This window comes from Triplophysa dalaica, chromosome 23, assembly GCF_015846415.1.
Source record: "Triplophysa dalaica isolate WHDGS20190420 chromosome 23, ASM1584641v1, whole genome shotgun sequence".
Classification (NCBI taxonomy): Eukaryota; Metazoa; Chordata; class Actinopteri; order Cypriniformes; family Nemacheilidae; genus Triplophysa; species Triplophysa dalaica.
In genome coordinates, this window is record NC_079564.1 from 4539320 (window position 1) to 4566431 (window position 27112).

Genomic DNA, 27112 nt, shown 5'->3' on the forward strand with positions numbered 1-27112 from the left:
AATATTTAAATGGAAGTTGGGTGACGTAAAAGACCATCATATGACCAAATTCATTTTGTGGGTATGATTCCATATGAGTGTTTAATGTGCGTTCATTTCCTAAATGTGTTACAACTCACGATACAATACTATAAATGCAATACAATCATTTCCAACTTTTTTTTAATAATCTACTATATTGAATTGATATAGATAGATAAAGTAAGATTTAATGGAACCCAATGCATCACAAGTAGAGACCCTTTAAAACTAATTACATCTGTTAGAATTTATGTGGTGGTTTCTTTTGTTTCTAGCAGGGATATATCATTTACTGTTTAAAAAACTATTAAAAGACTTTCTGGGCAACTCTGAAAAAAAACATCCCAGATAAGACCATGACATCATCCGGGTTTCGTATGTCTCTACCCAGAATCGTGAAGAAACACAACCCAAAATGTGCGCGTGTCCTGGGAGACACCTGCCAAAGGGAGGTAAAGGATACGAAGGCGAAGACGCTTCCATGCGAAGTGCGCACGAAACTGCGCCTGCGCAGAAGCAGTCACAGCACCACAGTGCATGAGGTGTTATTAACCGCTGGGTTCAATAGCCTATAGATAAAATCCGGCTTGAAAAAGTTATCTATTAAGCATACGCATTGACACCCCGAGATTGCATGCGATCGACGATCACCAGGGTCCTTGCTGATGCCAAGAACGTCCCACTGGCAAAGGTAGGACTCTATATTTCACTGCATCTCAACCTACACACGCACTTTATGCCTTTAAGGCCATGGCAACTGCGCAGTCGCCCCTTGCCAATGTGTACTGTATATCAATTTGCATATCTGTAAACACTGGTCAGGATGGTGTAATTATGCAGTGAAATATCTAATGGAGTGTTTACAGGAACACTATTTTGTATGATGTACATTGGATAAGGTTTTTTTTGTGAGAATACATATAATATTACGTGTAATTTGTGTTAAAGAGACTCGTTCCTCAGTTGTGAAACTTTTGAGTTAATTTCTGTAGGGAATCACTGAATCACAGATATCGACTTTGTTTTGACTGAAGAGGTTAGAAGTTTGTGTTTTCCATTTGTACAGTGTAAAAATAATCTACAAAGTGCATATGGCAAATTAAATTGTTTATATGTGCACAGTAGAAGAGAGAAATAAACATGGCTATGAATATCATGTGGAAAAAACATGAAAAGGCCTACAGCAAGACTACAACATGATTCACATTGTATTGTTTTTATTCTCAAATCAGATATGCCCTTCTTTTACTTGACACACCAATAGGGATCATGTACTGTATCTTCACAAACCAAGTATATACTGTACATCAAGTCTGATAACCAAAATATGATGAGATGAACTATGTTAGAATTTGGCCATGAACGCAGGCCCTTTCTGTTAATCTCTATGAGTAATAATGGTTTATTATTGTTAAGAAATAATAATAAGTATTTGGTGCATTTGTACATAGAATATAACTGTACTTAAATTTATAGTTATAAATAAATGGGATTTGAGTCAGAAATATTATAGTTCAATCACTGGAACTTGGAAATGTATAGGCTTTACCCTGCCTGAACAAGAGCTGGTGCAAACTTCAAAAGATGATCAATGGCGCCATCCAGTGGTGCCTTACTAAAACTGTTCCTTCTTTTCAAACATGTAGGCCTGTAATGTCCATGTATTTTGAATTTCAGGCATCAAAAGTACGACAATGACTGATCTCAGAAGTCGCAAAGAATTCTACAAATATCTGACTGTGGAGGTAAGCTGCCAAATACACGTCAAACATAATGATCTGCATACTAATTAAAACAAATGTAGTTTTTAAATGACCTTGAAGTTTACGACAGCTGGCACAGAGTAAACTCAAACGAGAGCAACATTGACTTACGTGTGAGTTAGTTAAGTGCACATTTTGAACTGCAATCCCTGAAGAAGTTTTTGGACTTGATATAGAAAATAAAAAGAAAGTGGAGGAGGACGCGAACCTATATTTGTGCTGATAGCCTACAAAGGCGAGATTTTTGACTGAAATCTCAAAGCAATTAACGCTATTTAATCAAGACCTATATCACCACGAATATCTATATAATAATAGTTATTTTGCATCGCTCAAGAAAGCGCAGCATCAAGTAGCAACTTATAAACTATGAAACTTTGTTTCCCAGTATTCTGTGCGGCGCTGTGCAGCCCGATCAGCCTATAACGTCCAAGTACCGCGAGAACTAGTCGAAAGCATAACGAGCAGAATGGCTCTCGCGGTACTTGGACGTCATACGCGGATCGGTCTGCGACGCATGAGTTTGAACAACATCACATTCCAGAGGTGGGCAAACTACGGCCCGTGACAAACAATTCTGCAATGCAGCATACGTGAGTAAAAGTTAAAAAAGAGAGGGAGACGTGTTAAACGCTGTATAAACTACTTTAGCATGACGTGGCAATTTCTGTTATCAAAAGCGCGTATCGAGACACTTGAGAAAGAGATACGGCTGTGACGTATCTGCTTTTCTGCATTCGGTCACTATCGCTGTGAAATGCTATTATATATATTGCTTTTACATTCACTTCTTATTAATCCGAATTGTGAAAGGGTTCCCATCATATATGTAGTTCCCGTAGTGATACAGATAAAATTTGTCATGGCTCTCAGCCAATCAGATTCGAGAAGCAGAATAAATGTAAATATGGCTCATAATGGATACAGTATACATTAAATTGAGATTGTAATATTGTGATATTACAATGTTTTATTTTTAAAACTGAATATTGCAAATCTGATATATAACCCGTGATATGCACAAAGCGTAGAGGTGCAGAATAAGTAATAGCGGCGGTGGTTTTTCTTTTTTAAATATAAGATAGTTAGATCAGATCAGATATTTACTGCATTTTAAAAGCCATAAATTCAATATTGATCAGAATTTAGAATTAACAGTCCAATTTCTCATGCGGCCGCTTGGGATTAATTGCACAGCCCTGAGTTAGAGGAATATCTGAAAAAATGACCAGAATAAAATGATGTATATTGTAAATTATAATAATAATGTGTTTTATGACTGTGTGCAAATGTTTGCTTTTTCTTCAATACAAAAGTGTTAATAAAACACAGGGTTGAAGGAATTGCATGCATGTACACTACAGTATTTATCAAATTTCCGTTTGGAATAAATAAAACAAGATTTAATTTAATGTGCGAATATTATGCGGCCATTAACAAGGATTCGAAAACTTGATGTGGCCCTCGGAGTAAAACGTTTGCCCGCTCCTGTTCCAGACTGTTTTTTATTCTGGAGGCAACATCTGCCAGATTACAGATCCAAAATAAATCTAAGTACTACTTTGTTTTGAAAAGGGCGTACACTTTTGGGATTAAATTTGAGTTTTTATTTGTTGATACTACATTTTATAATAATAGATATTGTTTGTGTATTGATTCCTACATTATGCAGTATATTTTTAAAATATTTTATAATAATTTATAGCCTAGTCTTTTTTAATATTCCTTACAAACTATACAGAATTATTACCTATGTTTAAGAGATTTGAAATCCATGCTCATTACTGTGGCATTACCTGCATAATAAATAACAGCTTTTACATCAATACATTTTCTGGAGTGGGTTGAGGAAGCGACTCGCCTACTCGGCTGAGCCCAGCTGCAGAGGGATGTGTTTAATGTTCTGCAGTTTTCTGTGTGGGCAGGACTTACATTCGCTGAGGTCCCAGTGCCTTCACAGAGGTCTAAATCACGCTTTTAACACCCAGAGTTATAGCACTACTCACTCAGACCTAATGGGGCAGAAACTCTTCTTAGCAAAATCATTTGTTGATGTATTGCCAAATAATGCAGTATAATAGACCGTCAGAAGCTCTCATTGACCTAAATGAGGACGATGTAGTGCATTCATTTGGCTCTTTGTGTTTGTTACATTTTTAAAAGTCATATGTTCTACTGCATATACAAAAAACGCTGATGTGCAGATATACAGTTACTGAATGAAATATATGGCTATTCGGTTTTTATTCGATTTTCCAGCATTCCCAAATGTCTGTCTCTGGCAGATTATTCTACATTTTAGCAAACCCTCGTCAATAAATATATTTATAGACTCTAAATTGCTTTTTGGGTGGCAGGGGTTTGCAAAGAAACATTTAACATGCACGCAGGCTTGTCCATGGCCTCCTCCTAAGAAGTTGTTGTCATGCAAAAAGTGCTGCAAAGTTCTTATGTCCCTTCCCGATTAGTTACCGCTGTCCGGAGGGATCAAAGTTACGAGGTACTGCGCTGAATTAGCTTTTATTGTTAGCTTGTAATGAAATGCTTGGTCAGCTCTCCCCACGGACCCATCCTCATTAATCTGAAGGGCCGAGGCTGGCACCGGGCCGTTGGAAAGAAACCGCTGTTTGCTGTGCCACGGCAATCATCGGCAGACCCGTCTTGAATATTTGCAAGTGGCTTGAAATTCTTTGTGGAGATCTTTCTAAAGATATGGTTTGTGAGTTTTGGATTGAAATATCAATTCTAAGAGGGAAGAGATTCTTGACAGGCATTCTGTTCTGGGTTCTTTCAGCTTTGAGCAAAATGTAGATTTTCTGCATAATTGTGGTTTGTGATGCATGAACAGGCGTTACGTCACATAAAAGATTATTAATGCACTGTAGATTAGAGTTGTGCTTCATAAAACTGTTAAACAGATGTTGCCTTTTATAATGAATTCAAATTAATAGTTTTTCGCACACGTGTATATATATATATATATATATATATATATATATATAAGTAAATAATGTGCACAAATTTGTTCAGAGGTTCATATTTTAGTCATGTTGTAGTTGGCACAATTTTTTTATTTTTTTGGTGCAGCACTAGATGGCGCAACACCATCAGCCATGAAGCAGAATTGTGCATCATTTAAGTTCCTTTTAATAGAAATCGAAATGAACTAAAGGCCTCTTTCAACATTTTAGAGATATCTCCTTACACCCAATGGGATACTATAATTTTTCCAAATACCCTAATAAAGAAAAAAGATTGTGTCTATATTTCCATCTTCAGTGCAAAATCCTACACTATAAAAGTTAAATTGTTACCTTAGCGACCTATTTTAATTGATTTTCTTTGTTCCTGTAGCTCCATTGAGTTACACATAGCAGTGTGAGCAACTCAAAGGTCATGGCTTTGATCCCCAGAGGGACAGATTCTGTGAATAAAACGTATTGATTGAATGGACCGCAACTGGCTTTCGATAAAAGCGTCTGCCAAAGGCATAAATGTAATGTAAATAATTTTACTCATAAAACTAATGCTTTTTGGTGTAACAATCAGTCAACCTGATTTTATTTAGGTTTATTTAGATGTCAGCAAATTTTTTAGGTTACCTGTCAAGAAAAAGGTTATTTAACCTGATTCATAGTGCTGCGAAATTAAGTGTTATTCGAATATAGTTTTAGTGTATCTTTATATTTTTATATCACTCGAGCAACAGCATGCAGTTTCAACTCTGAAGCGTAACTGATGAGCAGACTATATCAACCTCTCTTATATTATGCGCTGTAAGAATGTAATTGTGGGATTGTGAGTTCATTGAAGGCTCATTTGAAAGAAATGGGAACTGATTTTCCCGCCAGGTGTTTGATCTAGGTTTTTCCTTGCATATAATCTTTGATATGAGTTTTTAAACCATTGTAAAATGACTTCGATTTAAAAAAGTATGTTTGGCTGTAGATCACAGTTAGGCTGCCAAGCAGTATCACTTTGGCTAATTAATTGTTTTCGTAGATTTTTTACAAACTTAAAAAACATGTCAGAAGATCTCAACATTGACTTTTTATAATTCTTGAAAGATTTGATTCCCTAAAAATCTGTTTTTCTGGTGTAGTACATACTACTGGTCATCGTACATACTGTGCTGAATGATTGTACATTATTGTTAAATGGCTATCTACTGAAAGAATAAATAGACTTCAAATGTTGATTTAGGTTGAATTTATTATTTTTGGAGAAGAAAGAGATGGCAGTGTGATACAAGAGTCATGCTGTGATTAAAGAACAATGTGGAGATTTAAGGGACATCTGGTGGTAAGGTTGCGAATTGCAACCAGCGGATCCCTCCACCCCTCCCATTCGAAGCACTTCGGCGGCTGACACTTAACTGTCGTCATGTTTTTGCTTCTTTGCCAACGGAGAAAACATATTTACTCAATGCGCTCTAGAGCAGTTTGTGCGTTAAGGGCTACTGTAGAAACAACATGGCGAATTCCAAACAAGGATACCCACGGTTTATGTAGATAGAAACAGCCCATTCTACGGTAATAAAAAGATAATGCTTATGTAAGGTTTTTATACATCTCTAAAGACATTTATGTGTAATATATTGCATTAATGTTGATAGACCCTCCAAAAAATTACACACTGGACCTTTAAAACTAGCAGCAATGAACACAGTTCAATCTATTATACTATTTAGTGATTCATATACAAAACATTTTAACACAAAGTGTTACAAATAATCTTTTATAATAAAAATCACATATTCCAAGAGCCATTGAATAGACTGTGATATAATTAGACACTTTGACACGCACATGAAATTGATGCTTAAAATCACCTGTTGACATAACCAATGGCCTTTTTAATTATAATTTTCTCTCTATCAAATGTCTTTGTGTGAACCGAAAGGAATGGCGTAATAAAAGTCCCACTGTCTTAACAAAAGACTAGTCAAATTTAATCTTAAAGGCAGCTCCTTCTCTCAGGCAATGGGACTTTGTTAGGTGGCAATATTCTCGGTAACATTCATAAATGGAGTTAATACTTGAAGGAACACTGATGGCGGAGAGAAAGAGATACAGTAGAGTAAAATGCAATGCCTTCGGGTCTTCTCTTCCTTATTTCCTGAATGATCCCATTAATATTGAGTTTAATGCTTCATTACAACCGTGCCTTTTATATGGAAGAAATGGATGATTAAAGTGCACTGTGAAGTATCTGTCTTAAATCCATTTAAAAAAATCATGAGATGGATAAATAAGTGGACTCCTCTGTCTGGTAGAGGGAAAGAGAGGGTTCTTTTTGGTTATACACAAAACGTTCATTTAACGTTGTGGATTTGATGCTGGGTTTAGTTAAATCTGTCTGGAACAATCATCATTTACTCAGTAACATATTATTTCAAATTTTGACTTTTGAGATATTTTGAGAAATGTTTTTGGTTCCATATAATGGAAGTTTATGGGGGCCAATGTTTTTTGGTTACCAACGTTCCTCAAAATATCTTCTTTTGTGTTCTACAGAAGAAAGACTTTTGGAAGTACATGCGGGGGAAGAAATGATGAAAGAATTTATAGTTTTGTTAACAGATTTTTTATGGATCTATTTCACAAATATCAAAGGCTGATTGTACACTTTAAGAAAACTTTTTATAAGGGTGTATACTCCTAAACATAATCGTTCAATGTCCAACCGAACAAGTTTATTATTTTATCATGTTCCCTCGGTTTTATATTGGATGTTTGATGGACACTCTTAGTTAAAGGACAATCTTTTCCTGACACAGGGTACATAATTAAACAAAATTAAATATGCGATAAAACTATTTAATTGCCTTTTCGTATTAGATCATCCTCGGATGGTCGCTCACATTCACCATTGCAATGTGACACAAAAATCCTTTAATTTGCACATATTTTTAATTAAAATGATAGCGAATTTGGGGAGACTTGATGAGTTTGATATACTTTGTAATAATTTTTTCATTATTCGACAGGGATCAAATCTCTCAGCATGAATTACAGATATTATCTAAACAACCCGCCGGCCTGCTTTCAGAAACTGCCCAGACCTTGTAGTCATAAATTTTATTAGTGATATTTGTGAAGCTGCACAGATGGTCTTAACACGGATAGTTCACCCAAACAAAAATTCTCTCTTCATTTATTCCCCGTCATGTCATTCCAAACCTGATAGATATTTTGGAGAAATGTCTCAGTGGTTTTGTGTCCATACAAAGTCAATGGGCCTCCATTGTTGTTTGATTACCAACATTCTTCAAAATATCTTCATTTGTGTTCCCCATAAGAAATAAAGTCATGTTTGGCATGACATGAGGGTGAATAAATGATAAGAACTGTATACTTTTCATTTAATTCAACAAAACTGATCTATCAGTACCCAAACAATACCAAACCTTTTCACAATTGCCTAAAGTGGAATTTCAAATCCCACACCTGCAGTAGAAAGGCTTTTTTATTATTTAACAAATCATGATATTTATTTCAATATGTTTCAACTAAAAACAACCTAGAGAGTCCCTTCAGAACTCCTTTAACCGGATTGAAGAGGTCTACCATAAGACTTTTTTTGGTGGGGGTTAGTCTCGCAATGTTCAATTTATACAAAATACACAATATCTTTGATTATAACATGCAAAACTATATACTATTTATTTAAAACTGGCTTACAAAAGGGACAGGCTTCTTTCACTGTCCTGCGCTTAGCTGTCTTTAGACGTGGGGCGGGGCGTTTCAAATTTAAAGAGACATCTAGCCCATAAACAAACTTAATATAAATTATTGTAAATAATCAATGAGAAATATCTGAGGGACCCCCCAAAGTCTATTTTTACATCTTATGGGGGTCCCAAATGCCTTATGGGGAGGTCCTGGAATCCCCCAGTCCCCCTTCAATTCGAGCACTGCTTGTTACACTCTGGAGACTTTCTTATGAATCACTGCGTACAAGTTGCTTTGAAATTGGTTGTTGTTTAGCTTTTTAATAAGTTTAGTTATTAAATGTTTTTTTTATTTCTTTCTAATATTTTATTATATCTTTTTAATACTGCAAGCGTCTGCATAGAGTATATAAATGACTTGTGGTAAGTCAATGTAGGTCCTTTTGCTCCTAATTTATTTCCGAACAGTAACGAAAATAATAACTGTATCATGGTAATACATCAAACATGTAACTTGTTTATAGATTTCTGGATCATGTCTCTGCAATTCATTTGAACAAAATATATAAAATGGGAAAATTCAATTCAAGATTTCAATTACAGCATTTCCAAATCATGGGCTGTGATTCTTGTTATCCCAGTGTGATCAGAGTTGTGTAGTGACACAAAAACAATAGGGTTTCACTGCTGTTCTGATTGAGAACTCACACTCTGACTCAACATGTGCCATCTCTCTTCTGTTGTACCCATATATATCCTCACTGTCACGCTAATGTAAATAACAGCTGTCTAATTATCACAATTCATTCTCTGAGAGTTTATAACAGATGCACAGCTCCACCACCATGTCGAACATACAGTAATTGATTCTCCGCAAGGTTAATGCGAACATCTGAGGGGGTTTCAGCAGGGATGGTTTTCTCCGAAGATCTCGCTTGAGTTTTATTAATGTTTTTGGGGAAGATAAAGAATGAATTCCCATAAGGCTTTATCGCAGCTGTCTGATAGTTTAATAAATGAGGTGGTTTATTAAAGACAAATTTTAAGCTCTGGAAAGGCCAAGTGTCAAAACTTTAGAGATGGTGATAAAATATGTGTAAATTAAATGGTGTCGGAATGGCCAAGAAAGTCGTCGGGATCTCACTCTCTCTCAGTCAACTCTGCGTCTTATAGAGTTAAAAGAACAGATGTGATGTTAGGTAATTTAGGGCCAGGCGTATCTCTCTCTCTCTCAAATGCACTCTCTCTCTCTGTCATACTCTCTCTCTCCGTGAAGCTTTAATCCTACGAACAGATGATGATAAGACGCGGAAGCGCGCCTCACAGACGGGCACACATCGCGCTCCGCCGCTCGCGCTCTCTCTCAGTCCGGCTCGAGCGCAGTGCCATGCGAGCGCGTGCGTCTACGCGTGCCAACCTCGCGTACGATCTGGGCGAGATGCGGGAACCGTAACGGGCACCGGACTTTGTCGAAAGCAGATGTTCCTGCCCCGATCTCTGACGACCATGCTTTATTTCCAGCTGGTGATCATGGCGGGCACGGTCATGCTGGCATATTACTTCGAATACACGGACACCTTCAACGTGCACGTGCAGGGGTTCTTCTGCTACGAGACCGCCTACACGAAACCCTACCTCGGACCAGAGGACGCGAGCGCGATCCCGCCGGCGCTGCTTTACGCGCTAGTCGCCGGAGTCCCCACACTGGTGGTGAGTTACTGAGCTATGAACAGAGATCATTGATATTAATCGTTGATCATTAATAAGTGATTGAATAGTATTAATAAGTGATATTTGATATTGGTTATCAATGATATGTGGTTTTATATTGATTTACTGATTAACATATGCAAACAATGATCGATAAATGAATTGATCACATGGTAAGAGAGTAAGCCAGTTTTGAAGATAATGGGTAAAAGTTACAAATGTAAAGATTAAGACTTTAACATCACTTGATTGATATCTTTTTGGCATGAATTGATATCTGAATGCCTTTCAAGTTGTTACTTATTAATAAATAAGCTTTTGTGTGGTTCAGTGGTTGGAACATGGCCCTGGAAATGCCAAGGTCATGGGTTCAATCCCAGGGGATTGCACATTGCCAGAAACAAATGTATAATATGATGCAATGTATGTCGCTTTGAATAAAAGTGTCTTCCAAATGCATGAATGTAAATTTAAACAAATGATTGTCAGATAAGAATGTTGATGCATTAGGTGGTTCATAAAAATTGTGTGTTTTATTTGATTATTTCTCAACTATGTTATCATTGATAAGTGATCAACACCATGAATTGATTCATAAAGTAATATTTATTTTGAAATTTTACTTGACAAGGATCGTAATGTTTATAAAACATGACTTGATTTATTAATATTCATATTTTTTGTAAATTTTAAGTTATTGAATTCATTACATAATGAATGATTGCATCAACAATAGAGATGCATCAGAAAGATTTTTCACAAAAACACTATTAATTTTTAAAAATATATACAAATTTAAAAAATATATGTTGGGATGGCTTAAATTGTTAAGTAACTGCATAAAGTAGATCAGTAATAGCTACAGTAATATGTGCAACAGTTTAGTGTTGATGGCAGGCTGTGTGTGAGTCATAACTCCCTTTAGCCAACACATCGTTCACTTACATTTGCACATCTTTGTGGATAGTAGAACCAAATCATATCGCACACAAATACATACCAACTATTATTTTGTTTCTCTGTAATTTTAAGATTTCTCGAACCCGCCCATTGACTGTAGTCGGAATCCCTCTCATTCCTATGCACGCATGACTGTCTAAATATGTTTTTTGCATGTGTTTGTTCTTCTCTAAGTGTAATGAGATTCATTTTCTATGCATGCATACATTAATCCTGTTTATTATGAAAACCCCCTCTCTCTCTCCGTATCCGTTTCAAAACGTGCCTTTGATGTTGGATCACGGCAGATTCCACTCAACACTAGATATATTGGCTTGACTATTCACTGCTAACTTCATAGCTGTTGAATAAAGCTTGTTTATTGGAAACCTAGGGCTTCATGAGGGAGGATAACAAACTGAGTATAAACCTGTAGTTTGATGTTCTCCAGCCACATTATCTCATCACAGGCGGGTGACTCAGTCTGAAGGACCGCCACGCTGGACCTCTGCAGCTCTCTCAGTCATGTGTTTGGATCAGTATCAACCCTACATTGTTTGACAAATGAATGGAAACAGATATGAGGATGCGTTTTGAATGGAAGCTGTAGATCTCCAATTTTATTTGATGGGATCGTCTACCTAAAAATGTAAATTCTGTCATCATTTATTTATTCTAATGTCCTTCCAAACCTGTATATGACTCTTATGTGGAACACAAAAGAAGATATTTTAAGAAATTTTTCATATGTAGCGGAAGTCAATGGGGGTCAGTGTTGTTTGGATACGAACGTTCTTCAAAATATCTTCTTTTCCGATCTGAAGACGAGAGAAAATCATACAGCTATGCCTTTAAGTGTTTTGATATGATAGGTAATAAGAGAGACAAAGTAAATGTGAGTCACAATGTGAGTGGTCCTTGCGCATAGCGTTGCCATGCTAGGGTGTTCTATATGGTTGCCATGGCGTTGCTAAGGTGATCTCTGTGGTTGCCATAGCGTTGATAAAGTGTTCTGAGATATTTGTCGAGCATTGCTATGTGGTTATTGCTATGTGGTTAGGGTGCTTTTAGGTTTCTAGAATGATGATAGATGGTTGTTAGATGGTTACCTATTGGCCCAAGACATAGGAGCTATTGATTCGATCTCCTGTACCTCAGTGGTTAGAGCATGGCTTTGTTCCCATGGCTTTGTACTCTGATACAACTGTATAGTATAATGCAATGTAAGTAGCTTTTAAAGTCCCAGTAAAATAAAAAATTACAATGCCTATTTTTCCATGAAATATTACAGTTTATCTTTAATATATTATATTTCCAATCTGCTGCCAGTTCCTTTTCAAAATGCAACCGCTGGTTTAATACATCCAATCAAATTGAAAGCCAAAGACGCAAGCCACGCCCACTATTTGTTTCCATTTCAAATACGGAAGTAAAAACGAGCGCAACTTCTGGTTTGCAGGGATTTAAATCCTAATCTAAGATTCTTTCATATTCTTTAGCCATTTTAGCAACACTGCCAGATGTTTTGGTGTCTAAATGGTATAGTACAGGATCCTTCTCAATAAGCTTCACAATGTAGAGAATTATTCTGATCTGTAGAAGAAACAAAGTCCTTCATAGGATTTAGTAAAAAATATTCAAAAGTTTTGTTCGTAACAAAGCAACAACTAAACCAGATTTTGATTAAACGTCCCCAAGTCATTTAGTTGTGTAGTTCTTTGCCAACTAAATGGCTGCTTCTTGGCCAGAAGGTGTTGCATATGGACCAGATTTTTTGCCTTTACCTTTTTTTTTTAGCGCTGGAATGGTCTTTTATCACAATTGTAACTTCTAGTTTATTTAAACAAACTGTAGTGATACCAGACTCTAATAGATGATGTGTTTCTCATATAAAATACTGACAGGAGTATACCCTACGTGTTGCTACACGACAGCTAGGTTGTTATTTTTCCATTAAACCTTTCCGAGCAGAGTGGAGGAGACTGATATTGGATCTTTTTTTCTAGACAATCTAGCCGGCACATAGAAACACTCTGACCCCTGTTAACGCTTTCGAAAAGAGAGATGAACTCTATCTCCACAAAGCACCGCAAATAAACTCTACTGAAAATAATCTTGGATGTCTGAAAGCCTTGCAGAAAAGATCCAGAAATATTGAGTTGAGATGGTATTCGCAGAATGGACACGGATGTGTTGAGATGCGATTAATATGCAAAATATATGATTGGAGAAATAAATGAGAGATTAGGAGACAGTTTTTTGATATCAATCGGAGTACTGATAACAAGGCTTGTGTGCCCATCACATCTTCATTTGTAAAGGATTACAACTTGAAATCCTTTTTAATACAGATAAATCTTGGGATAATGACTACATTTTGTTGATCGGTGCCTAAACCAAACAAGCCTTGTACTTCATCAAAGATTATAATGAAAGAAATTGTGTAATATCATTTTAAAAAGATATTTAATGATTTTCATGGTGCCGTAAACATTATGCCAATAGTTTTGACATGAGGTTGTTAGATTAACATTGATGTGCCAGAAAATAAATTTTGGATCTTAATTTGATTGTGACGAGTTTAATTTATTCCTTACACTCTCACACGCATATATTGTAAAATATAGACAACAGTAACAGCCGTGTGCTTTTACATGTAGTCATGTGACAGATCAACCTCGGTTGATGTTCAACATAGTCTTTGAATATCTTTCTGTAAATTTTGGTTTACACTTTAACATTATAACCTTCAAACACGTCTCGGTAGTCTGTTTATATAGAAAACGTATGGATTCAGAAGTCACATGTAATTGGAAGGTCACTGATTCAATTTCAAATTCATTTTGTGATCTCACACTGCATGTGAGCTCGTAACAATGAATAATTTCATTGTGATAAGGATTTAATGATGAATTTATTAAGTACAAGAAATGCAAAACACAGTTTCATAAAATGTAAACGTTTAATATTTAAGGTACTTTTTTAAGTTCACAATTTTCTGTCTGATTAAGTATAATTTTATGGCTTTATTCCAGAGCTTGTTTATTTGCTCATTTATCATTAATCATAATTTGTTAATCAATGTATTGGCCCAAACTATTGGTAACAAACAGCCAGTTTCTATAAACATTCGATTTGTGCTCTTGATTTTTGCCTGAAATTCAGTTGGGCTGAAACTTGTTAAAACTTAAATGTGATGAAAGTGATTTATTAATGAAATGTAATACTACTTTAATTTAATAGTTTAAAACCTTAGTTTAGTATACCTAGTGGATATTGCAGAAAAGTAGTAAAGTAGTAAGCTTTTCAAAAGTAATGTTTGTTTAAAAGCATTATGTATAATGGTGTACTTACACAGTTGTACAATATATTTTAATAGTGGCATAACTAATGTTTCGTTTGATTATATAATATAAAGTGATTTTGAGAAATTAACACATTATTTCTGGGGAATTAAAATGTTGTTCCTCTCACACTGGGTTGCACCAAACGTGAATTAAGTGTTTGGCGCAAGTAAATTACATACAAAGTCAATGCAAAGACGCGAATAGATGCGTATAAATGCGGAATCGCGTCAGGCGGTTCGAATGACACGAATTGGCCGCGTGATTGTAGCGCACGCATCTAGTCTTCAGTGAAGAATTTTTTTGTCAGATTGCGTCACTCACACGAAAATAAGAAACTTTTCCCGTGAGTGATAAAGAGCGTGGAACGCGTTTGGTGTGAACCCAGCATTAGGAGAATTCCATGTTTTAGGGATTATGCCGCACACACTCTATCCTGAGATTTGATTGCTGTCACATTTCTGTCTCAGTGGTTTTTATATATTTATGACTTCATGCAAATCAGATTTCTCTGAACATCTTCGATGGTCTAAAGGGTTTCGGAAATATAATTGTGCATTTTCTCCTGAAAACATTATGAGGAACATCGCCAGGAGCGAAGAGGATCTGACCCCATGGAGTTCAGTTTCAAAAGATTAGAATCTCCTACTATTTTAGAATTTGCATATCTTCATCAGAACTCAAGCAAAATACATTCTGTAAGAGAAAATGGGCCATGAGAAGTATGAATAGTGTACAAACAAACATCTACATTGTCAAACCGAGATTATGGCCCTGAAGTTCTAGTTTCAGGAGTGCCTGCAATATCAAAACATAGATAAGATATAATTTATATAATTATACAGTAATTATACCTATACAGTATAATTGAATCGTGATTATAATTGTAGAATAACGGATCTAAGTTTTTCACATATAAGGTAATGTAAATGTTTTTCTGGAGCGGCGAGGTCTCTCTTTTGCTTGGAGCTTAACCTCAAGCATTTAATGCCTTTATCCTTATCCAGATTAGTGCTTTGTGTTTAAACTGCGTCTTTACTGTTTGAGCCCTTCAGTGTTGAAGGTACGAGTTTCGGATTGTTTAAAGGTCATCTTAACCAGTCTAGTTTTAATGCTTAGTATCCAGCTGGAGACTCCCATTGTTTAAAACTGCATTTAGGTAAATGGATCGTTCACTCAAAAATACATATTCTTTCATTTATGCACTCATGTATCATTCAAAACCTCTATATGACTCTGTGGAACACAAAAGAATATATTTTGGGCTCTATTTTCAGCAAGCACGGTGTGTCGTTTCACTGCTATGCAGATGATAGCCAAATTGATCTGCCTTTGAAAGGAGATAAACGTGCTGCTCTGGGATCTCTTTTTGCACGCCTAGATGAAGTGAAAGCATTGTTTTCTCATAATTTTATATTTCTGAATGAATCAAAGACCGAGGCTATAGTCTTTGGCCCTATAGCGATAATTCATGGAGCAGAAGTATTGATTTGGACTATCTTGCTCCTCTTACTTCTTCTTGTATTAAGTGCCTAGGTGTTTTCTGGGATTTCTAAATCGCTGGTCTCCAACACCGCCGGTGTTTGGTTACCTTCTTTCTTCAAAATCCAAATTTCTTTGTTTTATAAACAAAACATTTGCAACCGTTAAAATATAAATGTAGCGTCAGGTTGATTTTAAAGTGATTTCCTGATGGTCATGACTTATTAAAATAGAAAAGTGGATATGTTGTTTCCATTTGTGGTCTCCTTTCTCATCCTATTATGTTTTATTCTGCAGTTGGATGCTCATAACCTAGATTCCTCTGTGGTGTGTGTATATTTGTGAGGCCTTGGGCAGTTGTTCGCCTGTTTTGAAGTGAGGATGGAGGGCAGAGAGAGCCTCTAAACTTCTGTGCTCTTCCTCATACTAATTTTTGTGTGCTGTGTGTATGAGAATGTGCGATTAAGTCTCTCGGCTTTTGGTGGTAGAGGATCGTGTTTTTTAAAACTACATTTTATATTTCTAATTAAGCCTTCGCAAAACCCGCCCCCCTGGTCTTAATCTTTATTTGTGTTAAATACAACAAACGCATTACAGCTGTTGCTTTACGACTTCATTGCTAAAAACGTCTTCCCTTTGAAATGTCACCCCAAATGCGCCTCTTTGAAGGCTGAAGGTGCGCTCATCACATCACAGGGACGCAAAGCAAATCTTGCCAGCTCAAGAAGTATTATTTTCTCCATGAAACACCGTTTTCCGAACGCTTCCACAACATTATTGTGTCTTGTATCTGTATCGGTTTAGTTGTGATGTGATAAAAATGATTTTAAAAGTTACTTGGTTATTGTTTATCATTATAGTGTGAACGTCCATTAAAGCTGGTTATATATCTCTCTGTTTACTATTACGAGAAGCTATTTTTCATATAAATCCTCAAAACTCTACCACGGCAGGTTTGTTGGACTGGCTTGTTTGTCGGACAAAATGGCGGCCAGTCACGAGGGCACATAATATAGCTGTTATGATTGGTCAGAGTGTGACCAATTGTGAGGGTGTGTGCAAATCCAGCTGAAATCATTCTTTTGTGATTTACTGTTTTCTACATAAAATCATTTTAACATAATGTAAAGATTGAGATTGCAGCTTTATTATGTGAGAAAAATGTTGCATTCATTTTTAGTGAGCACTTTACACTGCAATTAAATCCGTACATTTACATATTATCAATATGTGTATTCCCTGAGCATCGACCCTGTGACCTTCCGCGGCAAACACAACGCTCTACCAAGTTAGCAACAGGAACTTTCAACTTGTTTTGCTAATCGCTGCTAATAAGGGCAGAAAACAATCGAGTCTGGATTTATGGGATAGAAATAATCTTTTCCATAATGAGCGTCAGCTCAACACAACTCCAAACTAAATGTAACAGTCATTGTGAGAGATGTAGGGTCTCTTTTTCATTCTTGCTATTTTCTAAACTCTTTCCTTTCAGTAGTATGTTCTGTTTCTCCCTCGTTTCCATTGGCAACTAAAAATTAGGTCTCATTTATAGCTTTTCATGAACCGGTACCTTTTTCGATTTGGCGCGCAGCAGGAAGGCTTTCTTTGTGTAACATCCCGCCTGTCTAAAATCCCACCTTACACCACATTCTGTATCAACATCATCTGTCCGTCTTAACTTTCGGTCTGTTAACATCCACCCTAGATGCATCCCAGCTTGAGACAGAAAAAGCATCCTGCTGCGTTCTTAGCAAAACTCTAAAGCCACAGAAAATCTAAGACAGCTTCTTTATTCTATACCTGCAAACACCTAACACCTGTGTTGTGTGTCAGCAATGTGAACTCGCTGTGTAAACCCCACTGATCTTTCACTAGCCGGCTATAGCTGGATGCTTGTTCTCACACTGTTAAACGGGTAGTTCACCCAAAAATACAAAAAGTGCTCTTTATTTACTCACCTTCATGCTATTCCAAATTTCAATGATATTCTTCAGCAGAACACAAAAGAAGAACGTTGGTGACCAAATAACATTGACCTGTTGTCCATTGCATGGAAACAAAACCACTGAGACATTTCTCAAAACATATTCTTATGCATACAGGTTTTGAATGACTAAATGAAGACTTTCTTTCTTTTAGTTATACATTAAAAAACAGGGGACAACACCATAGATGCTTACCACATAGCTTACCACTTACCCCCTGGTGAATCTTTTAGTTTTTTATATATTAACGTGGTGTTTTTAATATGCTTTAAGTGTATGCCATGTGCAAATATGCAAATATGCCATGTGCAAATGTATCATTTTAAAGCGGCCATAAATAATTTTAAAGAGTTGTATTGCATACTTTGTATCTTCGAAGAGTATTTAGTTTGATCACATTTAAAAAGGGAGACACAGCTGTACGATTATTTCCGAAATAATATGGCGCGTGCGGGGGGAGGGGTAGGCTGAACTAAAGCACATTGCCAACAAAACACAGATATCAGTTTCACTCACCGCATGTGGTTCATGTCCGATAAATTGTCCAATAAGGATCTAAACAAAAATTGAATGAAACGTTCCAAAAAAACTTTTCCGAAACATGTACGATCGCTGGGGGAGTGTATCGAGCACAGAAATACTACGTAATACACCCAATTCGTTTTTTGACAAGTTGACCATGTTAAGCATAAGACAGCACGTTTAACATTGTAAAGAAGTCAGAATTCAAGACACATCGTTGCAGCACCTCTTTAAACCATTGCTGAGTATTTTCTGCATAAAATTGGGGCTGGTTGCATAAACTGCTTAGACTGGTCTTGGAAGTTAATCATCTAATTTTATTCTTCAAGACTGGTCATAACTTCTTTTAATCAGTTACATGAAAAGGTAGACTGGGCTAACTGAAATATGAATAGTAAGACTGATTATTCCTAAATTATTGCTAGTCAGTGAGACTAGTTTTTAAGGCATATTCTTAACTTAAGTTTATGCAGTTTACAAAAATGCGGTTTGAAACTGCTCCAGTTAATGATGTCCATAAACCTGCTACCAATCACATTCGACCCCTGTGGATCAGCACTTTGAGGCATAAATATACAAAGATGACGAATACGGATGTTTAAATATGTCATTTTGATGGTCAACGATTACTTAAGGGATAAAATTATCGACCACAGGGGGACTTTAAGAAAGTGTGAAAATTGTTTTTTGCTAACATTATTTTAGACTTAATAGCCTCATTTTGTGTTCTGTTCCAGATAACTGTGACAGAAACAGCACTGTTCTTGATACAGTACACGTCGAAAGACCTTGACACTCGGGAGAAGACCATCGTGACGGGAGACTGCTGCTACCTGAACCCCTTAGTCAGGAGAACTTTCCGTTTCCTCGGTATGTCATTTCCCTAAGTTTTATGGATCTTTTTATGGAACTCTGTGCTTTCAGCCCTGACATTCAATTTACAGTTAAACCGTGGGAATTACATGGAAGTGTAATTCTTTCCTGTAATAGCTTTCCTGTAGCTCAGTGGTAAGAGCATTGCATTAACAACGCAAGGTTGTGGGTTTGATCCCAGGGGATTGCAAATACCTATGTAAAATGTATAGGATAAAAGCAATGTAAGTCGCTTTGGATAAAAGCATCTGCCAAATGCCTAAATGTAAATGTAATGTAAATGTGGAAGTGGTTTGTCCCTGTCCACAGAGAGAGCATAAATTATTGTGGTTGAAACCTTTAGATTTAGGTTAGAATCAGGTTCCTGAGGCTTAAGTTCAACCCACACTGAGTTTGTTGAATAAGAAGTGGCTTTTATATGAGTTACAGGTATTTTGTGTGACCTGTGTAACCTCACGTGTCCTACAGCATCATGGCAAAGCTCCTCCAACCGAGTCACATGTTCTTAAAGCAGTTTAACAGATTAAAGAGCAGATTTTGTGCTGTATCTCACTTCCATTCTCTCTGTGTCTTTATTTTTCTCTTTCTCGCTAATTTTCTCTCACAAGTGCCTTAGTGTTTTAGGGAGATAAGGAGAAAGCACCGTTATGGATTATTAGCCAGAGGAAATCCACTTCAATCTCCTATTCATTTAAGCATTAGCTCATTATACATGCTGCTATTTAACAAGAACGATTTCATTTTTAGTCAGAATTTACTTCGGGTTTGAAAGCATGCAACGTCAAGCTGCTGGATTGTATGCATTAGCGGTCTTAACAAACAAATCAGATAAGCGGAATTGTCCGTAAGCCTCCTGCGGGGTGCAGAGATCACCTCATGTCACCTGACAGCATCTGTTAACCTTCAACAGCAGTCAAAGTGGCCGGGAGGAGATCAGGGCCGTATGTATAAAGCATCTTAGAGTAAAAATGTACTAAGAATGACGTCTTTTACTCTTATTCCTAGACTTAAGAATAAGTGTGATTCATAAAGATTTATGACGAGGTCTCATCTCATAAATTATTTAGTCTCCTAACCTAGTTAAGAGTAACAGAGGCAGAGACCATGGACTTTACAGCAAAGAAACAATGTGTTGGAATGATATGATGACAGGGAGTTGATGAAATAGTATAGTAATAAAGAATCTTTTTTTTTAGGATTTGGTATTTTCTTTATATACTGTACCACTGTGAGTGTATAATAGGGTGTGATTCAGCAGCTTAATTTAAAGTGTATGAAACCAAGCCAAAATCGATACAAAGTAGTAATATTTTTGCGCAAGTTTTCAAAATACATTTTGAAAACTGTGTCGCCATCTCTTTTCGAAAAGTGAAATTGCAGGTTTCTTTATGTATTTATCGTCATATGGGTTGAAGTCAACTGATGTTAAAGGGGTGATTCGCCGGAAATACGTGTTTTTCTTTGTCTTTGGTGTGTTATAAGTTGCCCATGCATGTATTAGACATGTAAAATTGCTAAAATTTAAGTGTCAGAACAAAATATGTATTTTATCTAGAAGCGAATGCAGACCACCCAGACCTGCCTGAAACTACGAATCTACGTCAGTTCGCAACACGATTTGACTAAGACCGCCCAAATCTAAACGCAAGTAAGGTGGGCGTACCTGTCAGTACAAATGCTTTTAAACCTGATGTTCCAAATATGGTAAGAGGCGTTACGTTTCCGTGCAGTATTTTTACGCACTAGTGGCCTGGCCAATCATAGCACATCTCGCTTTGCAGAGCGATGAGCTTTGTAAAATAACAGCGCGTTTCACAGAGGCGGAGCAAAGAGGAGATACAAACATGCACGGTACGTGGAATTTTTTTTAACCATAAATCGTGTATACACATTACATTACATCTAAAGCAAACAATAATATTCGTCTTAGTCGCGTCAAATGACCCCTTTAAATTTCCCGCAAAAATGTACAGCTCAATTTATCTATTACAATCTGACCATTGTAAATCAGGGGAAGGTAGCAGACCGTTTTCAACACTGATTTTTATGTACTTGCCCAAAACTACAATTTGTTTTATTTTATCCAAATAAGTTAGGGATTACAGCTGTATATATATATATATAAATTTATGAAAAAATATATTAATGTAATGTCTGATTTAAGTACTGTCTTAATTCAGTCTTGAATAAATGGTGCCCTGCTGCTCTGACTTCAGTCTTCCAGGCTCCCTATTGGCTGATTCAGAGGTCAAGGGCGGCCATTTAGTGTTTAAATTGTTGTCATTAATTTATTTGTGGCTTTACTAAGAATTTTTTGACACTTAAGTCAAAGTTTTAGAAGTTTTATACATACGGGCCCAAACCTCTGATTCATCACAAGGGCTCTTTGGAGGGTTTGGCTAAGAAGGTGTCCTTTTTTATGTTTGGAGACCTTTCGCTCAAAATTTACTCATTTACCCTCAAGTCACCCTTTTGACCTTCTCCTGTGGAACACATGGTATTTTAAAGAATGTTAACATTGATCCCTTCTTTTAAAATGGAGTTATAATTGGGCCAATCAGCGCTTTAAAACTAGTCTATATGACTCGTGGGCTATATTCAATGACTTCCAAAGCCACATGCCTTTTAGTAAGAAAGAGATTGACTTTTAAGTCACTTTTCACCATGGTTTGTATTTTGTAACCAATTGAAATGCACCATGTTAGAAAAAGGCACATGAGTTTGAAAGGAAATAAAGTTGAAGTTAAATTAAATAAGGTACAGGAAGCCTTAATCTGTTGTATTGCACAAATATATGATGCATCATACATTTCATACATATATATGATGTCTTGATGTATCTAAGTAACATCTGTAATGCATGTTGCATCCAGGCTTGTTAATATCTGTTTTTATTTTTGGTAAATTCTTTTAAATCTCACTAGGAAATAATGGGTTTAGAAAATGTTGTGTTTATTTCCAGCCATGCTGCTTGACATGAAAACATTTTGAAGAATGATGATTCTCTAGATTCATTTTAGGGTTGATGGCAAATCTCCAGAGAAAGACTTCAAATGAGACCAGTTGCTTCATAACCTGGAGTCATTGGCTTGTGTTATTTGCATAATGACTCACGCGGCGCAGTTCATGAGAGATTATATTTAGAAAATGGCTGTGGGTCATGGTAAACTCGCGTTCAGCTTGGAGAAGCTGCCATCCCGCTCTCATCTGCGTCTGCAATGAAATCTCATTTCATGTAGACGAATCCACATGAATTAAATAGGAGACTGTCCAAAAATATGTCTGTTAGGATGCTAATAGAAATGGGTTGTTCAATATGTTATTTATTTTATTTTTATTTGTAGCCATTTGATTGTTGAATTATGGGATTTAAATGATTAAAATGATTTTTGTTATTGAGCTCGGTATGTCGAGCATTGTATTGCACTGTAAAGTATTCTTCTTTTATATTTGAATAGGGATTTACTGTATATGTGCAATGGCAATATGTATAAAGCTTCTTAAACTTATATAAGGGATAGTTCACCCAAAAATAAAATTGTCATCATTCACAAGATAGTTTGAAGAATGTCAGTAACTGAACAACGGCTATCCCATTGACTTGCATTGATTTTGTGTCTATACAATAAAAGTGAATAGGTACCACCAGATTCTGTTATCAGCATTCTTCAAAATATCTTCTTTTGTGTTCTGCAGAAGAAAGAAAGTCATGCAGGTTTGAGATGACAAGAGGGTGACAGAATTATAATTTCACGGGGTGAACTATTTCTTTAAAGAGTAACCATGTAACTATTACCAACAGTAACTATTACCATGTCCTTAAAATGACATTGCATGCATATTGGAATGTTGCTGTGTGTGAATGTAGGCAGTCTGTCAAGTTGTAAAGCCGAAAGTGAACAATTAACGAAGATATTGGTTGAAGAATAAAGGAGTCGACTCTGAATCATTTTTCTCCCTGGCAAGAAGTTGGAGTGTTGCAATAGGAGAGTAGCGTCACGTTTTTGCGTGCGCTGCTTTAGTTAGACTTCAGCTTTTTTTGGTGAACTTTTGCTTTGACCTTTGTTTTTTGCGCCGTTTGATGAACAGTCACAAGAGACTGTCTACACTCCGCATATGGACATGATGCGTAAAGCTTATGAGAAGCAAGCTAGCCAGACATGATTTAAACTATGCCGGCTAAAGGCCTAAAAGTTTGGTTTAAAGACGAAAAACCTACCAAGCAGAATGTTTTCTCACCATTCCATTTCTTATAAACGCATACAGTGTTAGGCGCAGTCTCACTTCTGTCAAAGCAGAAATAAAACCGCTGCTCTCTGTGTCATCTCTGGTCGCGCTCATATGTACATTGTATGCACTTCTTTCGTCTATTCGAATGAAATAACTGAAAAAGCAAATACAGTATATTTACCAAACCAGGGTGTATGGCTGGGTAAATGTGAATGCTTTTCTTGAAGAAATCAGGACAGAAGGGGTCAAAAGTGAACAAAATAGATGGATTACAGGAGCAGGTGTAAACGGGTATGTGCCTCTTCCATCCACTTGTGATCCGATCGACCGAAACGCATCTTAATACCAGGCATCAGTGTTGGTTGTTAATAGTAACTGTAATTTAATTACTTTTCCTTTTAAAAAAGGGATTACTCTTTATTTTTTACATTATTTCATTACAGTTACTTTGGTTGTAATTGAACTAAATACTTTGTAATGTATACAATAGTGGAATTGACATAAAAATTTAAAGTCTAACTTTGAAATGCACGTATGAATGTAACTTTTTCACATTTGTTATTCTTAAGTCACTTAATAAGAGTACTTTATGTAGCTTTTTGTTATTTATTTGAATGAATTTAGAGTCGTTTCGTGTCTATCCTTGAATGACTTAACTCATCAAGGTCGATATAGGGTATAGAAAGTAATTAGTAGTAAGTAATTAAAAACTTTTTGGAGAGAGTAATGTGTACACATCTAATTAAACTATTGAATATGTAATTAGTAATTAGTAATTAATTACTTTTTCAGAGTAACTTACCCAACACAGCCAGGCATAAACATGACAGGCCTTATAAAGACTGCAGGGAGCTGCAGCGGGGCGGCAGAAGAGCCACATGCGGCTCGAGAGCCAAGTGTTGCCGACCCTTGATCTGACCAATCAGATCAAATTAGGCTGACAGAAAGGAGGGGATAAGACAGATAAACTGCCATCTTATCATTTGAGAGTCAGTCAAGAAGTGATAATAACTGCCTATTATTAGAAAACGGAAGCGTTTTTACACCTTGTATGTACGTATACTTGTTATATGGACCTCAAAATCACAAAATATTTACTCTTTAAAAAATTTATAATATTGTACAAGTCCTCTGTGCATTGAATATTTCACACAAAAAGTAAACGAGGTGTGTTCCTCCAAAGAACTGCTTTCACACCAGAAAATATGGCATGCGACGCTTTGTTAGATTATCGTTAAGTGGATTCTTCTGCCAACTGTTGTAAAATCACTCGTTGTTGACAAGTCTTTCAAGGGCTATAATAATGTCTTTGTCAAGCCTGTCATTCTGTTGAGCTGAAAAGATGATGATAAACAAGCAGAACATGACATTTTGGAAGAGCGAAGAAACCGGGGTGACTTCCTGTACTTAGGCTAATATCTGTCAATGTAAAAATCTGATGAAAAAATGTGTGATGTTTATTGTCATGACTTGGCTCCTCTAGCTAGTGCTTTTTAACTGCTGTTGGTTCAAGACCGATATTTTACATTTGACATTGATTTACATAACAAGTGCGAACCATTTTGTAAAGGTACAATTTACTCCCAAAATTACATTTTATTCATCACTTGCTTGCCCTTATTTCATTCCAAACCTGTACAACTTTCCTTCTTCTGCAGAACACAAAAGAAGACATTTTGAAGTTTGTTGGTGAACGAACAACATTGGCCCCCTTTTGACTTCCATTGTATGGACAAAACCCCAGAGACATTTCTCAAAATATGTTATTTTGTGTTCCACTGAAGAAAAAGTTTTCTGGATGTCATGAGGGTGACAAAAATGGGTTGTTTTCAAAACAGTGACAGTAAAGATATAATATATTGGAAAATTTACTGGAAGTAAATTTTCAATAAAATTTACTCAATTTTAAATGTGTATAACTCTATAAACGTCTTTGAAGTCCTGGAAGTGGTCCTGCAGTTCAACTTAAGATTACATTAAGAAGCACTTTATAAATTATTTTATAATTAGCCTCATCCCATAAGCATTCATATGATTTTGGTCACTAATAATGTGTGAAGCCAGTGGTTGGCAGGGCTCAAGTGTAATTTGAGGGTTTTAGCTCTTTTCCCAGTGGTATTATGGTCGGGTTTACAGAGCGAGTATGAGAAAGACTGTTTAATTATGTGTGTTTGGGTTATACCTCATCAGCTCTGAACATTTGCTCCTGTAATGCATCATTGCAGCTCAGTGACTGGATCAATGCCACTGTGGAGATCATCTCATCTCATCTTAGTCGTGTGCCTCACCCTAATGTGTAAGCAGGAAATTTTGGGTTCGGGACACTTTGTGCGAACCGACCCCACTTAAACAGCCCAAGCACGCCTGTGGTCATATTTTCTCAAATGTGTGTTTTAAATCCTACCTTCATAAACTCTCTTTAAGGGATTATATCTCTTTCGTGTGAATCTTAACATCAGACGAATGGAGTGTGTAGAAAGACTTTCAAGTCCATTATTTATTATACAGTTTATATTCTTTGTATGTAAATCCCCAGAAAAAATATCGGATTGTACATAATCTACATCTAACTATTCAGGGGTGCGCTTCCCAAAAGCATCGTTCCAAAGATCAATATCAAGCAACATCGCAAGCTTGCGTGGTTGGAACTACAGATCTAGAGCTGTGGTTTAAAGCATCGTTCCTTATTTTTATGACAACTAGACTTACACGCATCAAGCTTTTTATCAGAGTAAGCAAGCAACATGCAGTGCGTTCCATATCCATCACTCAAAATACATATAAAATTTAATCGGACACTGTATTTTTATGTGTCATGTAGAAACAGTATTTAAAATGATTAAGATCAACACATTTTTTTCTTTAAAATAACTTATACATTTTTTGTTGTGTGGAAATGTTTTCCATTGAATTAAGTTTATTTAATTAACATATATACATTTTGAGAGTAGAAAATCTAATTTAAATGTAGAAAATGTGGATAGATTAATTACAGTTTAAACAGGAACTCTTATGCACATGTTATGAATGAAATTAATTACATCATTTTATGCCGTTCAATAAAATGATGAATCATTTCATAAATTAATTAATCATCTCATAAATTTGTTCCTTAATAGAGTCTATAATTCTAATGAAATACAATAAAATGTTAAATATTTAAAGGTGCATAACATAACTTTTCATGGTTAAAATAAACAAAAATCAGGTATTGAGCAACTACATCAAAATTGTTTAGATTCGCAACAGTAAGCTGATCAGATTTGATGACGATATAGAAACAAAAGTTTACAGATAGCAGCTTTAAAAAACACAATTAAATTAAGTTATAGTTTTGCATTTAGTTTTATAAACATTTCTTTTTAAATTGTCATTTTATTATTTGTTATTATATATGTTGCTGTACAAGATTAATGTAGTTTTATTTTAGTTTTTGTTTATTATTATTTTAGTACCTTTCTGAGGCGTTTTTAGGCCAACATTTTATTTTATTTTAGTAACCAGAAACGTTTTAAAAGTTTTAATTTAAGTATACTAAAATAACCTTGACGGCAAGTTATACTTGATTGG

The 27112-nt window shown here is 36.0% G+C and overlaps 1 protein-coding gene across 4 annotated transcripts in view; it reads left to right on the top strand.

The window, feature by feature from the left end:
* Positions 1–571: 571 nt before the first annotated feature.
* Positions 572–27112, top strand: part of plppr5b (phospholipid phosphatase related 5b) — a 36652-nt gene continuing 10111 nt past the window's right edge. For 2 of the 4 annotated variants that reach the window (XM_056738322.1, XM_056738325.1), the window contains exons 1-3: positions 1672–1766; positions 9979–10167; positions 19177–19309. In XM_056738322.1, coding sequence (XP_056594300.1) covers positions 1716–1766; positions 9979–10167; positions 19177–19309 — 373 coding nt within the window. In that variant the 5' untranslated portion in view covers positions 1672–1715. Of the gene's footprint in view, positions 713–1671; positions 1767–2275; positions 2378–9978; positions 10168–19176; positions 19310–27112 lie in introns of those variants that run through there. The other 2 variants (XM_056738323.1, XM_056738324.1) reach the window with 2 other exon arrangements.